At 37.0% G+C, this 17,698-nt stretch overlaps 1 protein-coding gene across 2 annotated transcripts in view; it reads right to left on the bottom strand.

Moving 5' to 3' along the window:
- Positions 1-17,698, bottom strand: part of RBPJ (recombination signal binding protein for immunoglobulin kappa J region) — a 106,345-nt gene that overhangs the window by 64,095 nt on the left and 24,552 nt on the right. The window contains exon 2 of one of the 2 annotated variants that reach the window (XM_080797253.1): positions 3,932-4,114. The exons of the other annotated variant lie outside the window; for it this stretch is intronic. Coding sequence (XP_080653379.1) covers positions 3,932-3,948 — 17 coding nt within the window. The 5' untranslated portion in view covers positions 3,949-4,114. The remainder of the gene's footprint in view (positions 1-3,931; positions 4,115-17,698) is intronic. 2 annotated transcript variants of the gene reach the window in all.

The following is a 17,698-nucleotide window of genomic DNA, read 5'->3' as shown; positions in this document are numbered from 1 at the left end:
ACACAGTTCTGAAGAACAAATGCCAGAAAGTAACAACATGATACCTCGTACTCTCAACAGGACAAGCAACACGAGGTAACAAGTGGTGAGGTCGTAGTAACAGGGCTAAAATAATGTTGAAAAGCCAAGCAATGCTGTTGATACGCGGAAGAACTGGGAGAGTCTGGGAGAAGGCAACCTCAGGTTGGTGGGCGGGGGAGAGGTTTGGGGAAAACAAAGTAATAGAATACATAGGCTCTTGTTTTCTCCCTTCACCACCAGCAACATATGCCTATACACACCGGTGCAAAGGTAAGCAACCATCATCAGGGTACTTAATCCACTGGTTGGGGGGGTGGTTATTACTTTATCTTCTGTAATTTCAAAACATGATTTCTAAGTTTAGTACATCATACCCAATTCAGAGCAGGAACTATGTATGCTTGACTCAAATTCCAAGAACTTGCAGAGAAAGATGAATTGTGCTTATCATCTTTTGGCCTCCTATCCTGGCAAAGATTTCTTCCATTTTTCAACTCCCAAGTGTAGAAAACTAATATACAAATTCCATTGCTATGAAACGATTTACCAGAAATCTTCATTCTCTTATTGTTTTCTAAGAAGGACAAAACTGTATTTTAGACACAATCCTAAAACATACATATGATGATATTGTCCTACTTTGAAGCTTCATTTATTTTAAAATATTCACCAGGAACTCTGTGATTATCTTCAACAAATCTGTAAAACAGATAATCTGCCTGTTAGAAGACAGTGCGGTAGGCAAAGGCACTAATCATAAACAAACAAACAAATAAATAAAAGGTCTAACATTTAGCTACCCAAAATATTGTCATATCTGATTTATGCTTAATCTTTTTGCAACATTAAACTTTTTACCTAACTTCTGATTAAAGAAACACCTATGACATGAAAAAGTCTTAACATATAAGGACTAGGAAAATGAATTGGGTGGGTCTTAGTATGTATTATCAGGTTTGGGGTTTTTTTAACTGAATGGGTCACTTTCATCAATGTAAAGTAAAGAGTAAATTCCTCCTCAACTAGGAAATATTCTAAATTTCTTACCTATGAGCTTTTATAAATATTTACCAGGGCAAGCTGGGGTACCAACAATACAACAAAAAACAAAAACAAGGTCTCACATCTAATTAAATATAACTTACTGTCAGAGGTAAGACTACTGAACTGATAATCCTGCTTTAGATATCTGAAGTCTTCTGACTAAGGGTCAGTTTGGCAACCTCGATTTATAAGACTGATTTTCATCTAGTTTCTCAGTTCATCATTACCAGAGCTTGGGTCTCTGCAATTCAGTACATATACATGCTCCTGGAAATAAAGTTTTACAAAACCATATTGTGGGATATAATCATGACATCTGCTATTCTGTTCTTTTCCGCTTCACTTAATTAGGGGAGAAAGGCAACAACTTATTACACTGACTCCAGAATGGGCTGCTACTGGAAGTCTGAAGACACAGATCTACAGATGATAAACACCAGAATGTATGCCAAGGGGCAGTATAGTACGTCACTCTATTTGATAAAACAGACTTGATTAATGTCACCCAAAAGCTATTATTATGTTCTCCTATTCTCCTCTACTTCTTAGATACTCTCCAGTAATAACCTTCACTTCAAAGCAAGGGGATTGCAGGGTGATCCTTGAAGGTGATAAAGACCATGGCGTACCAATACAAGCCACAAACTGGAACCTATCCTGGTCACTTCTTAGCAAGGCATAACAAGACAGAACTAATAGTACCTGTGAGGGACATCTGTGACTATGGTAGGCAACTACTAAAACAACCCAATCAACATACACATAAATGGGTATATATTTTGTTTATTTCTGCATTTTAAAAACTTGAAAGTATTTTTAAAATACTCTTTCCTACACTGAGTGCACGCTGATATTTTATTTTCTATTCTAGTATGTATTCCTAATGCTGGTCATAACCCACTGAATCGATTTCTTAACCCACTAATGAGTGGGTTGAAACCTGCAACTTGAAAAACATAGCTTCAGAGACACACAAATCAACCCAGCAGGCTAAGAGGACAATAGATAAATTACAGGTCTCTATTGGCCATCTTTCATTGATGAGAAAAAGCCCAAAGAACTGAAAACATCAAATAGTGATTGTTTATTTAGCTCTAGGAAGATCATATGAGAATGTATAAGACTAAAGAGAAGAAAAATATTTAATAGCACCCTCCTACTCCCTTCCACCAAAAAAACAAGTTCCTGATCTGATATGTAATAGTCATCACCACTGTTAGTCTAACACTGGCTTCTTTTGTGTATAATTTATTGATATAGGCAGACTTTTATAGAGAGATACATACATATTTTATATACACACATGTAAAATGCATTAACATAAATCATATATGTATATATTTATGTTATTATATTTTTAATATACAAATTTAAACTTTTTTCTAGATCATTTTTATACACTGTTAAAATGATAAAGTTAAGTGTTAGATCTGAAACACAGGTCAGTTGGTCCCCAAGTCGAAGCTCTTAACCACTAAGCTATAAACCCTTCCCCACAGGAGTTCTCAACCCTAGCTGTGCATCAAGAATCCTGTGTGGAGTTAAAACAAAACAGATGCTCAAATGCTACCCCAAAAAAGAGGTATTTTAAGTAGAAGTAGCAAATATTATAGAGAATTACATTTTGTAAACAATGTATCGAATATCATCTCTAACCCATTATGTCAGAAAAGATCTTTTTTGGAGAGCAGACACTACTGTGTGCCATCAGACATAAAATACCTGGTTGAAATGAATGACTACCTTGGTTTACAAGCTGCCTACTTTACCTAGAAACTTGATTAGATCACTGTCATTATAGACTGGAATTTAACATAAAGTAGTTTTGTCTTAGGTTTAATAACTAAATTCCATTTAGAATTTAACTGCTGACATATCAAAAGGATCTTTACATAAATAGCCTAAGTGATAAAAATTACAGACTGCACTAGTGTATGTCTGTTAAATTTACCTATCCATGATTTAAACCATTACCTTCCCAACAAACTTTTCTTTACTATCTAAAAGATAGAAAATTCTGAACTTAATGTAACATTAATAAATTCTGCATTCTTCCTGGGTTCATTCACTTCTACCATCCATAAGAAAACATTTAGTAGCAAGCACACAGTACAAAATTAGGAGGTTTCCAAGATTTCAAATAATTAAAAACTGGTTTTGACTACGTCAGTCAAATAAAATGTACGAACATAAAAACCTTAACAATTTTTGACAGTTAAGTGGGTAATATGAAACCTAGAATTACCACTATTAGCAACCACAAATAACAGGGGGACTACATACCACAAACACATAAATAATTAATTGCATACATACAATTAGTGAAGCAACAACAATCACTGTTAATAGGGAGCCATGCATTTTTCTCTCAGGAAAAACTCTTTGGAAAAGACAAAAAGCACAAACTATAAATGGTCCACATAAGAATTATTTTATTTGGTCAAATTAAGGCTCCAACTAAAGCATTCATCTATTTCCTATTCAGGCCATGAAATGACAGCACTGCAAAGAAACTAGTCTATGATGTAAACCACAAAGCTAATTACAGACCAATACATGAATAATACCTAAACTATTTGGTGAAAGAAATTACAGCCCATTACTATTAAAATCCAGGGAAAATATTTACTCCAGTGTCCTCTATAACTGTATCTCAAAGAGGGGAGGAAGGGAAGCAGAAATCACTCATCAAGCTTGTGATATATGGGTTTTTTTTAACAAAATAAAAAGTACTATTACCATAAATCTATAACCACATCTATAATCTAAATATTAAAATCTCTTAAAATATGTTTAACTAAATACAGAATCATGAGCGTTCATTCTATCCATGACCCTGGGTCACTGGGAGATTTCTAAAGCATACCTTTTAATCCACGCCATGGTACTTCAAGAACATGTTAAGGTAAGTCACAGCTTGGAACACTTCGATGCACCTCAAAACACCTCAGCCAGTGTATCTGTATCATTCTCCTTTCCTTTTGAGATCATAATGGTTCCGAAGAACTACAATGCTTCCATGTGAATGATAGTCTCATAATTTCAATGACTTAAAAACAAAAACAAAAAAATAAGGACTTAAGTGTTGGTGTGTTAAGCCACTAGTGCACTGTTAACTGCTGCCATGACTAAGAAAACCAAAGAGACTGCTGCTCCTACTCTGTCACCCTGTCATTTTTAATGTGAACCCTCAGATGAACGAGGAGTACGTGCTTCTGAGTGGTCGGAGTGACAGCTTTTGCTTTATGGAGATCCATCAAACCCCCACAAATCTCTTGCCCCAACAGATTCTTCAGTTCTTCCGAAGAAACAAAAATAACCAGAAGACAGGTCTGAACACTTGGTAGGTGCCTATCGTATTCTGTGTTGGATGAGAGCTGGAAATCACCCACACCCCTGCACAAAAGGGAACTCATTAATAAAATAGCAGAGGGTCCTGCCCAATATTAACCTGATGTTAATATTATGGAATCATTTTAATTCCATTGAAGTCATTAAACTGAAATTCCATGGAGCTCCGGTTTTTAAAGCTTACTTTTTTTTTTTTTAAGATTTTATTTATTTATTTGACAGAGAGAGAGATCACAAGTAGGCAGAGAGGCAGGCAGAGAGAGAAGAGGAAGCAGGATCCCCGCTAAGCAGAGAGCCTGACATGGGGCTCAATCCCACGACCCTGGGAACATGACCTGAGCCGAAGGCAGAGGCTTTAACCCACTGAGCCACCCAGGTGCCCCTAAGCTTACTTTTATTAAGAGTATGCAGGTATCAATGGACAACAGAAGGCTAACAATCAAGTTGTACTGTGGTTCTGTGACTGCCTTGGCAGGTTGTCTGTCCCCCTTTCCTCCTCACTCCAACCCACCTTTGTTATATGAAGAACGTTTAAAACATCTGGTTATTAAAATGATAGGATAAACGTTTGTATGCCACATTTTAAATCTAAGAATTCACTCTCCTTTTGCCTCAAGCTTGGCACTCTATAATAGTTACCAGAAAGAATAACTGAAGCTACACAAAGTAAAACTAAATTACCAATACTGTATTGCTATCAATTACCATATAAATTTGTCATAAAGCAATTAAAATTACCTTAGGATGACGAATGAGGAAATTTTTAATAAAAGCAAGCCATAAAAAGGGCTTCCAAAGGGCGGGAAAAAAAAAGTTACTGGTAGAGGTCTGTTATACTCTGGGCCTGTGTCACATTAACAGACAAGAAATGGAAAAAGACAAATCTCCCAGCTAGAGCTAAAAGGTATGTTGTAAGGAGAAAGCAGAACCATTTCCTGCTTGAAAAAGTAGATTCAACTGATGAAAACCTTTCATAGTCCGATGTCAGAAAATTACGTATTTCTAAGATTTAGATTTATTGCAGGTTGTGGGGAAAGCAGATTACAAAATGTAGGTCACTCTTCAGAAAGCTAATAATAGTGGCAGGCTCACATATAGGAAAGAACTCTACCAGAACAGGCAGGAAGAAACTAATGAAGAACAGAATCAAGAGACCTGATCCAGTGCCTGGAAGGGCACTGTCATTTCTTCCTACACTCTGCTCCTCCAAATAAATGTGTCCTCCACCCAACTATCAGGTTAATGTTCTCAATTACAGCTCTTCCCCCTTGCACATAAAAATTAATGTCAACTATTGGGAAATAAAGCAAGTTACAATAAATACGCTAGATAACAAAGAAAAAAGACTAGATCTAGAGCATTCGCTCATTACACCATTTAATTTTCAGAACTTCATTTTATAGAAGAGAAAATGAATACTCCGTGGTCAAGTGACTGATCCAAGAAAGCATGCAGTAAAAGAACTAGAACTTAAATCTAGATCTTCCAGACAGAGTATCAGCACTTTTGTACTACAGTATAATTGTAGAATACTGCTGGGGAAAGGGATGGTACTGAGGCTAACACTTATCGACACTATGCCATGAACTGTGCCTAGTGCTTCATGTTATTTCATCCTGATCTGCCACTCCTGAGACTGACAGGGTGTTTGCCTCCTTTTACATAGAGGAGATCAAGGCTCAGAGAGATTTAAGTAATCTGCTATGCTAATCTATGTTCCAGAAGAAATCACGTCCAACAGTTACGTTTGTTTCTCAACCTGGCCGATATAACAAAAATTTAATTTTACAAAGCATCTCACTCAAAACCTAGTCAATGTGTGTAAATGAATTTGTAAACAAGACTGCATACACATTTAGTAAAGCCACTAAGAATTAGGATCACATATAATCACTAAAGTCCAGAAACTCCATTTGATTCCTACAAATGACATCTAGCATTTTCATGAAGTTATATACTTGAAGATCTTTTAAAGATAACTTGAAAATCACAGCAGATATCAATATAAATTTTAGGTGACCAAACAAAAATGAACATGAAAAGTATTCTCCTTAAGAGGGTACACTGCTGGGGCGCCTGGCTGGCTCAGCTGGTAGAGCCTGGGACTCTTGATCTCAGGGTCATGAGTTCAGTCCCCACATTGTGTGTGAAGCCTACTCCAAAAAAAGAAAAAAAAAAAGGTCTACGGCCACATTTTTCCAACTGGGCCCTGTCCCTTAAACTGCTACCAGTATTAGCCTCAAGGGAAGAGAAATTTATTAGCTGAGGGAGGTGAGGTCATTCAGTCAGGTTATCACTAATTAAAAATACAAACAAAATAAAACAGAACAACAACAACAAAAGCAGATGGACAGCTTCCTTCAGTGCTTCAAAACATTATTAAACTAAAAGAGAAACAAAAAGCACTAAAAGAAATCCCCCAAATTAAGAACAGGGAACTCCTAAGCAACTTCAAATTTGAATGGAAACCATGTGTCCACACTGCATGCCACTATTTGGTAACAAGTTAGATGACTCAAAGTAACCATTTTTTAAATTGCTCAAACAAAGTGTTACAGAATTATTACATTTAACAGTCAAACTGTTATGGTAAAAAACCTAAAGGGTCTTTTAAAAAATATCTTCATCAGTAATAGCACTAAACCTTCTGCAGAACTCGTTTTATTAATATGCCAAATAACAGATAATAGGAATGCCCATTAGAAAATCTGATGCCCAACCACATACCTTTTAATTTCAAAATTAATGTGTATTAAAGTCTATGCATCTGTCTTAAAAAATTTCACTTCTTATAAAAAAGACAAATACATTTCCATGCAAATTATTACAGACTCCTTCACTAAGCTATGTCCAATAGGATAGCTGCTGTCTTTATCATTCTAAGCCCATTATCTAACTTCCAGAGACCTGGAACACAGTAGGCACCAATGATCTAAGTATGTGAAAATCTTATACACCCCATTTTGGATACATGACTGACAACTAAAAAAAGAAAGTTCATGATATGCTCTAAAACTAACAGGCACACAAGTATTTGAGTGAATGAAAGAAAATATTTAGGAATGGTTTATATATGCTACAATGACAATATTAAGAACAGATTTTGAAGGAAGACGGTTTAACACAGAACACCATTTGTGACAAGTGAATTTTGTTTTGTTTGTAACTACTGAATATTTACTATATAATACTTCTGAAGGTAGATCAGCACTACTGCTAAAGCATAAACTTTAGAAAATTAGAAATAGATACCACTAACTTGAAATTTTTATGCTTTTATAAACAGCCACACATAGTAATCTGAAATGACAATAATGAATGCATTCAACATTACTTACTAAGAAAGGACTAGGAAGTTCTTTCTGACAACCTAAGAATAGTGAGATTATGGCATATCCATACAACGGAAATTATAGTCAATGATATTGAAATCTGGAACATAGTAATATGCTAATTATATATGGTTACTTAAGCATACATAGTTATTTCCCCACATTAGGTATGTCTGTATATACTTATATATTTAACAAACATAGAATACTGCAAATATATTTATAAATATCTAAGTTCCATGAAATCAGGAACCATTTCAGACATACCTCCAGCACTTATTACAATGCCTTGAGAGAGGTGTCTTCGCATAGGTGACTATTTAAAACTTGGTGGTTAGAAAAAAGGGCTCTGAATAAAAGACTGCCTGGTTTTGAACTGAATCCCAGATTCACAACTTAGCTATGCAATTTCAAGCAAGTTAATAATCACTAGGCACCTTAGCTTCTCCTTTTGAAAAACTGGGATAAAAATAACATTCATGTAATGGAAGAAAACAATGAGTTAATACATGTAAAGGCTTTAGAACAGTATCTGGCACATAGTGGTATGCCAATGAATGGGAGATAGGGTGGAGAAAGAGAGGCAGTGGGCTCCCAAATACCCAAGTAAATGAATGGATACTGTCTTTAAAATATAGACAGAAATGCTAGAAGCATATACAAATATTAAATAGTTTTTCAAACTTTGCTTACCATAACCAAAAGTAGATTTTTCCGTAACAATCTGATACACACTCCAATAAATACACTGTGTCTTATTCTGTCATAAATTTATTTAAATGCTAGTTGTAACCCACTAAATTGATTTCATGACAACTAGCAGGTCACTTTCTAAGCCATGGCCTCCTAAGTTCTCCTTTATTTTTGTCCTTCAACTTCATGTTTCTAAACATGGGGCAAGAATATTTACCCATTAAACCAAGAATCTAAGGTCAGAAAACATTCCAAAAAAAGTCTTTATCACGTATTTTTGTTTTATTCTTCCTAAATTCTACTCTTTACTCTTAAACCACCAGAAATTTTAACAGAAAAAATTTAAGAGATTAAAAGCTGATACAGAAATGTGCCAGCTTTTAACACATACCTAGGTAGACTTACTCTTGAAAAAATTAAATTTGGGCAAGAGAAGAACACTAAATTAAGAAAGGTATGAAAGAACACAGGTTACTGGCTTTGGTATTTAAGTGGAGAACTACATTCCCACAGGGTCTTTTCCTGATCCAGCTTCTGGTCTCCTGGTACCCATACAAAGACAACATATGTTCTAGTCTAAATTGGAACTTAACACAGTTAGTTGCCAGAACACACCACAGTGTTTCAGGTCTCTGGACCTCTGTACATACTATTTCTCCCCACCCCCACCCCCCACACCGCTAAACTGAAGGAGCAGTGCATGAAATAGACTTTAACATCAAATGATAATAGAAGAACAAAGGAAAGAAAAAAAATGAAATAGGTGAGACCAGAAGTGAAAAAATGTTTACATATTTTCAGAACCTACAATATAAGATATGTGAGCCAAGCTGGTATTTTTACATAAATTCTCATATATTATCTATTAAAAAATGTTTAAAAATACTGCATACTGAATTGATGAAATATAGTCTTTTAAATTAGGTAACATAATTTACACAATGTGTTCTATGGACACTTGAATTTTAAACAAGTTTTGTCAACCAAATATTTGGAAAAAGTCTTGTTACATAATGACAGAAAATTAACCACCACTATTGTCAAAAGTATGAAAATCACATATTCCAGGGACTTCAACTCTAGGTTTTGGCAATGCTAAAAAAGATTATAAATGCTACAGCTAAACCTAATGATTTTGAGTAATTTTCAAAGAATCTTCCTAAGAATAATGAACTATTCTGATTTCCATCCTGATAGTAAGACCATGATTCCTTTTCCAATTAAGGACAAGGGGACATCAGAACCTGTAACTAAGGCTAAACTCAGGATCAACATGGCTCAATAACTAGACATGTGATCTAGCAATTATGAAAGGTGGACTATTCAGCTAATTTTACTTTCAAGGAACCCCCAACTGGGAAAACTCTTCTGAAAATGTATATCCTAATCTTAAGTAACACTGGCAAAAACTCCTATCAAAGCAGCTGATATGCTGCTGCTACTCTAAAAGTAGCCAACACCTAAGGTTCAACCACAATATGCCTCCATATTTTTGGAGAATTCTAGATGGCACAGTATACACAGGTATTATTTAAATATAAATACACACACACATGCATACACACACATATAACTACTCTTTTTTAAACAGACTGGTGTTAGCAAGTTATTACCTGTCCATGAGACCAAAGGTAGGAAGGCAGGGAAAGTGGAGAGGGACATGAAAAACCAGTAGTTCAAAAGTGCTGAGTAATACTACTCAGCCATCACAAGAAAAAGAAAGAAAAAAAGAAAGGAAGGAAGGAAGAAAGAAAGAAAGAAAAGTCTTGCCATTTGCTCCCACACGGAACTAGAGGGTGCTGTGCTGTAAGTGAAGTAAGTCAATCAGGGAAAGACAATTATCGTATCATCTCACTGGTATGTGGAATTTAAGAAACAAAACAAAGGATCATAGGGGAAGAGAGGAAAAAATAAAACAAGATGAAAGCAGAGAGGGAGACAAACAGTAAGAGACTCAATCATAGGAAACAAATTGAGGGTTGCTGGAGGGGTTGGGGTGGAAGGATGGGGTAACTGGGTGATGGACATTAAGGAGGGCACGTGATGCAATGAGCACTGGGTGTGATGTAAGACTGATGAATCACTGACCCCTGCCTCTGAAACGAATAATACATTATATGTTAATTAACTGACCTTAAATTAAAAAAAAAAAAAAAAGTAGTGAGTAAAGGATGTCAGGGAAGGAAAGGTAGTAGTGGTGAAATAAATCAGCTCATAAACACTACTACACATTTATGCAAAACAAGCAAATTAATAGAAGCTTCTTTACAGTCCCAAACTAAGAACTGCTAAAGAGACTGAATCAAGTTTACCTCTACTTTCTTTGTACTTTTTAGGAGAGGTTCTATTATTTCTCCTCCAGCTTAGTTGCTTAGGTCTCTTTTTGTTTAAAATAAAATGTAAATTTTGGTGACTTAAAAGAGTTTGTCATCATGAGTGATACAAGAACGTGCTGCTCAAATTCTGGACTTGGGAGTCAGGAATCACAGGTTAGAAACTTAGTGAGCAAGTAACTTCTCACCAGTCACAATCTCTCTGTGGCTAATACCAGCACAAAACTGCAGTAACAATGCTTATATGTGAAATCATCAAAAATACTGTCCACCTGAGGATGCATAAACATTTACTAACTTTGGAAGCACAATTTGGTAATCAGTTACAATGTCTGCTAATGCCACAATTCTAGAATCAAAATAAAACACTTTCCTAAGAATGTTTCAATTAAATGTTCAAGAAATACTTATGATTTGTTTGTTTAAAAAAAATTTCACACTTAATGTTTATTCCAATTATGTGGGTGATGATCCAGGCTCTAACTCATGCCTTCAAGCATTCTCCCCTTTCCAGACAAATTCATTAGCTTAACAAATATCTGAACAACTACAATGTGGAAGACCTTTTTTAAGCACTAAGGACATTCAGTGCACAAATGAGACCAAAATCTTTGGCAGAGTTAACCGAGTAATTAAGAATTTCATATGGTGGTAAAAGCTATGAAGAGAAATGGAGAAGAAAAAAGTACATGGAAGACAGGAGATGGGGTGCTATTTTTAAAATGCCCTCGCTGAGGTAATATTTGAGCCAAGATATGAAGGAAGGGATGAAAGGAAGATTCCATGCAAAGGAAATAAACAGCAAGTCCAAGATCCTGAAGCAGGAGACCAGCGTGGCTAGAACACAGAAACCGTAGGAGGATACTAAATGAGATGTTGCGGGGAGGGGAGGTGCACGCACATGTTCTTGGGGACACCACTGAGCATGAAGGCCTTTAGCTTTTTCTAAATTTTGACTTGAGCAAGACCAACATCTGAGCCAAGAAAGCTTAGCGGGAGTCTAGCTGGTGAGCAGAGAAAGATGGTAAGGCAGAAGGGAAGCAGCAGCAGAGATCAATTAGGTAGCCACTGTGACTTTGGAGGTAGAGAGGACAGCGCCTTACACCAGAGTGAAAACAGCGGATATGTCACATGTGATGAAAACTATGGGCATATTTTAAAGACAAAATGACGACATCTGCTCACACTGGATGGTGGAGCTGGAGGGGGTAAAGGAAGAGACAACAGTGACTCCAAGGTTTCTTCTAGGCTCAGCAACCCAAAGGATGGAGTTACTTACAGAGAAGGAGAAGGCTTCAGATTTAAGGAGGGAGATTTCAGTAGTTTGGTTTGGACATAATGAATTGGATATGCTCAAATATCTAACAGAGTTTGTTGCAGTTTATCAGATCTTTCTGCCAAGGCTAGTGAGATGTGATCAGCCAAGTTAGTCTATTTAGTTCTTTCCTGCTGTTGGATATTTAAAAAACAAAACAAAACTGAGGAGGTGAAAGCTTTATTTATTAAACAAGTGTTCTGATCATCTTAGTACTTTAATTACACATCCTGTACCATCTGTACTTGTCAGTATTAAATAAAACATAATGTGATAAGAATATTTAAGAAAATTTCTAATTACAGGGGCGCCTGGGTGGTTCAGTGGGTTAAGCCTCTGCCTTCGGCTCAGATCATGATCTCAGGGTCCTGGGATCGAGCCCCGCATCGGGCTCTCTGCTCAGCAGACAGCCTGCTTCCCCCACCTCTCTCTCTCTGCCTACCTCTCTGCTTACTTGTGATTTCTGTCAAATTAATAAATAAATCTTAAAAAAAAAAGAAAATCTCTAATTACAGAAACTAATTTAAGAGAGAAAATCCATATTCAAACACTGTAGAGGTAAAACAAGGCAATTTCAGGTAAGAACAGCAAATTATTATCTGATACTCTCTAGCCACTAAAACACCTCTCAAGTCTCAAACCAGTAGATTAGAAAAAATAACAGACAACATTCACAGACTGCTTCCCATATGCTAAGCATCTCACTTAAATTACCAACTACCTTCTATTAGCTTATCTTTTACAATGAGGCTGAAAGAAATTTAAAAATCTAAAGAGCTATCCTGTAACTTCAGCCATCCTAGAAAGAACTAGTTTGTCTCCAGAGACTCCTTTTAATATGCTGTTTTAATTTTCCATTACCATCTTCATCTATATTTTGTATTCTCTGCGTGCTTTTCAATTTTCCAGCGCCAAATGTTATCAAAGTTGGATATGCAGCAATATGTGTAGGTATATCTTTTGGTAAGAAAGAAACATCAGGGGGCGACTGGGTGGCTCAGTAGGTTAAGTGTCTGCCTCCGGCTCATGATCTCAGGGTCCTGGGATGGAGCCCCACATGAGATTACCCGCTCAGTGGGGAGTCTACTTCTCCCTCTGACCGTCCCCCATCTCATACTCTCTCACTCTCTTTCAAGTAAACAGACCTTAAAAAAAAGAAAAGAAAAAAAAAAAAAAAAAAAAAGAAAGGAACATCATGGAAAAGCATGTATTAGGGAATTCCAAAACACATTTTCCTGAAATGGAATTGTGTTGAACTGTATTAACAGAAGTCACAATTCAGAAGATGGGCCCAAAATTACAACTCTGCCAGAGAGTAATGGACTGCAGAGAATAAGGAAAGTGAGTATGTATTTTCAAGAGAGTAACGAATAAAAAGAGAAAGGACCCTCCCCCTTGTATACTTATTCTCACTTCTTTGTTCTCATTGAAGTTCAATTAGAAAATCATTTTGACAAAGGAATCAAGATACTGGAGACAGGTAATACCTTCTGGAGGCAACTCATTCATTTAATCCTATTTTATAAAACCTGTATCACTTAGGTTAGTTCATCAGGTTCAGGGCTGTCTTATTTCATTCACCTAATAATTCAAATTTTTTTCAAAAACTGATTCCTCAGTCAACCAGACTAGAACATTTATTACAATACCTTCTGTTTGGGGCACTTTAAAGTGTACAAAATTGGAGCACCTGGGTGCTCAGTCAGTTGGGCGTCTGCCTTCAGCTTAGGTCATGATCCCAGCATCCTGGGATCAAGCCCCACATCAGGCTCCGTGCTCAGCAGGGGGCCTGCTTCTCGCTCTCCCACTCCCCCTGCCTGTGTTCCCTCTCTCGCTGTATCTCTGTCAAATAAATAAACAAAATCTTAAAAAAAAAATAGTGTACAAAATTGTGTATAATTGCTTAAGCCTCAAAATATTCCAATCATTATATTAAAAACCCTGGGTCTTCCAAATCCTGTTTATGCTATACCTTTGACCATTATGGTATCTACCCACTGGTAGGATAAGCATTTTAGGTCTTATTTCCAATAGTCATGATATGTATGAGTTGTATAAAGTAAGATCATTTGTACTCATCTTTGTGGCAACGAACACTATTTCCTAACAGTGGACCTATATAAGAGTACAGTGGTTTGTACGGTTTTATCAAACTCAATTTGATTGTAATCACACTCTAATAACGAAACAAAAAAAGGCCTACCCCCCCCCTCCATTAAAACCCCCAACAAAGGGGCACCTAGGTGGCTCAGTCATTACATGTCTGCCTTCAGCTCATGACCCCAGGGTCCTGGAATTGAGCCCCGTCATCAGGCTCCCTGCTTGTCTGGAAGTCTGCTTTCCACCTCCCACCCCCCTGCTCATGTTCCTGCTCTCACTGTCTCTCTCTCTCGCTGTCAAATAAATAAATAAAATCTTAAAAAAAAATAAAAATAAAAAACAACCCAAGTGTCCACTGGCAAATGGATGGATTTTTTAAAAAATATATGTATATATACAATGGAATACTAAATGGAATACTATTCTTCCTTAAAAAGAAATTCTGACACACGCTATATAAAATGGATGAAACTTGAAGACATTATGCTAAGAGACATAAGCCTGTCACCAAAGAACAAATACTCCATGACTCGACTTATTATGAGGTACCTAAAGTCAAATTCATAGAGACAGAAAAGCAGAATTGTGGCTTCCAATTTACTTATCGAGGCTCAGGGCAGGGAGAAATGGAGACTTACTGTTTAACAGGTTCAGAGCTTCAAATTAGGAATACGGAAGAAGTTCTGGAGATGGGATGGATGGTAGGTGATGGTTATACAACAATGTGAATGTACTTAGTAACACTGAACCATACAATTAAAAATGGCTAAAATTTAAAATTTCAAGAGATGTATATTTTACAGCAATAAAAATGTGAACACACCTTATAGAACTATATCAGTGGATAGTAACTTATTTTATTCCTTGTATTTTTTTTTTTAAGATTTTCTTTATTTATTTGACAGACAGAGATCACAAGCAGGCAGTGAGGCAGGCAGAAAGAGAGGGGGAAGCAGGCTCCCAGCTGAGCAGAGAGCCCAATGTGGGGCTCGATCCCAGGACCCTGAGATCATGACCTGAGCCGAAGCCAGAGGCTTAACCTACTGAGCCATCTCGGTGCCCCTTATCTTATTCCTTATGTTTTAATAAAAATTTCCCTTACATTTTTCCCAAACCTATTTCTCATTCTATTTCTTATTATCTTCACAGAAAGCACACCTGTGCACTCAAAGAGCCACAACATTCAATCTTTTACCTTCTCATCTTAAGCCACCAAGACTTACAAACTGATTTTAAATCTGTATACCTTTAAATCTGTATACCTGTATACCTCAAATCTGGTACCTTTCTCTCATTTCTAATGCCAAGGCCTTCATTATAGCAGATGATCATTTTAACAGCCTCACAGCCAATCTCCGTATCCTCAAAAACCTAGGCTTCACAGTTACTGCTCTTGAAATACAGCTCACATGTAAAATCTTCGGTGGGGAGGCAGCAGGGGGGAAGTGGTGCCTGGGTGGCTCAGTTGGTTAAGCTCAAGTCATGATCTCATCCCAGGGCAGGCTCCATACCCTACCAGGCATCTGCAAGGGCATGGTCTCTCTTTTTCTAAATGATATCCATCTTTAAAAAAGAAAAAAAACCTTTTGAAAGGCTTCCAGTGTCTATTCAAGTTTAAACTTCTGAACAACACATTAAAAAGCACTTTTGTCATTTGGTCCAACCTACCTTTCCAGACTCATCTTCCACAAACCCCTTATTTCCTATATGCTACATAAGATTCTTTACTCCCTCTTTCCTCGCCATATCTACTAGGCCCTCCTGCCTCCTTGCTTTTACTCATGCTTCCTCATTTGTACAGAATCCCCTTGGTTTCCATTCCTATTGAAATCTATTCATCAACTCTCATATACTGCCATATGTGTGTGTGTGTGTGTGTGTGTGTGTGTGTGTGTGTATGGGTGTAAGTAATAGAAACTTTTGGAGAACAACTTGGCAACATCTATCAAAACTATAAATGAATATATCCCTGTAATTCCACTTCTAAGTACGTCCTACAAAAATATTCATGCAAATGTGGCACACAAAGATATTTACTACACTGTTGTTCCTAAAAGAGAAACATATCTAGTCGTACACCAAATGGGAAATGGCTCAATAAATGGTTACATCTGGGATGCCTGGGTGGCTCAGTCGGTTAAGCATCTGCCTTTGGATCAGGTGGTGATCCTGGGGTCCTGGGATTGAGTCCCACATCGGGCTTCTGGGTCAGCAGGGAGCCTACTTCTCCCTCTGCCTTCTGCTCCCCCTGCTTGTGTGCTCGCTCTCTCTTCCTCTCTCTTTCTCACTCTCGCTCTATCTCTGGTAAATAAATAAAATCTTCAAAAATAAAATAAAATAGTTATATCTATATTATGAACAGAGAATAATACACTGATTTTAAAAAAAGAGCAAACTAATCCTAAATATATGCCAAGAAAGAACTCAAGAATTACCATTAAATTTTAAAAATAAACATAACAGGGCCACCTGGGTGGCTCAGTGGGTTAAAGCCTCTGCCTTCGGCTCAGGTCATGATCCCGGGGTCCTGGGATCGAGCCCTGCACTGGGCTCTCTGCTCAGCAGGAAGCCTGCTTCTCCCTCTCTCTCTGCCTGCCTCTCTGCCTACTTGTGATCTCTGTCTGTCAAATAAATAAATAAAATCTTTAAATAAAAAAAAATTAAAAAAATAAACATAACATATAAGATATGAACACAATATGAGCCCATCTTCCCTGAAGAAAACCCAAACTATATGTATGTACTTTAAACATGTAAGTACATGGAAAATTGTCTGGAAGAATATACCCCAAGTTTTTTACAGTGGTTACCTCTGGGGAAGGGACTTTTAAACTACTTAATAATGATAGAAGAATATATTCTTGTTTTAACTGTGTAACATATCAGTAGGTCACAAACAAGCAGGAAGAGCCTACACAGACAGATGAGAACAGACTCACTCCTATCTATTTGGCCTGATCTAGTTCCTACTCTATTTAGCCAATGATATGGAACTTAACGGAATGGCAGTGGCTATATAGAGCAAAAGCACATGAAGCCTATCTTGGCACAGACTTACCTTGGCATTCACAGCTGTGAGTCATACACTCGGGTGCAGTTCTAGCAGAAAACTGCCACATTCTCACTAGGCCACTACTCAGGCTTACCTTTAACCGACTTTCTGTTTTCTTCCATTTAAAGGAATGTTTACAAACACTGGCACTTGTAGCTTGTGAATAAACTCATCAGTTTCCAACAAGAACCACATCTTGAATGGGAGGGGTGGAGGACAGGGTCAGTACTTAGATATTCCTGAACAAAATCTCCTGCCTCCAGATTTCCAGAACTCATCTTCCTCCAGCATAATTTAAAAAGTTTAAAAATAAGAAGAGGAAGAAAAAAAATCCTTGAAGTATTGCTGAAACCCTTAGTCTGAATGAATCATTTCTTCTCCCATACTGCAAGGTTCTTCATGAAATGTCTCTTATTTAGAGGACCCACCGTGTTCTCTTTACGTTATAGTTATGAGC

The sequence above is a fragment of the Martes martes genome (assembly GCF_963455335.1).
Source record: "Martes martes genome assembly, chromosome: 2".
Classification (NCBI taxonomy): Eukaryota; Metazoa; Chordata; class Mammalia; order Carnivora; family Mustelidae; genus Martes; species Martes martes.
This window is presented reverse-complemented; position numbering and strand designations above follow the sequence as displayed.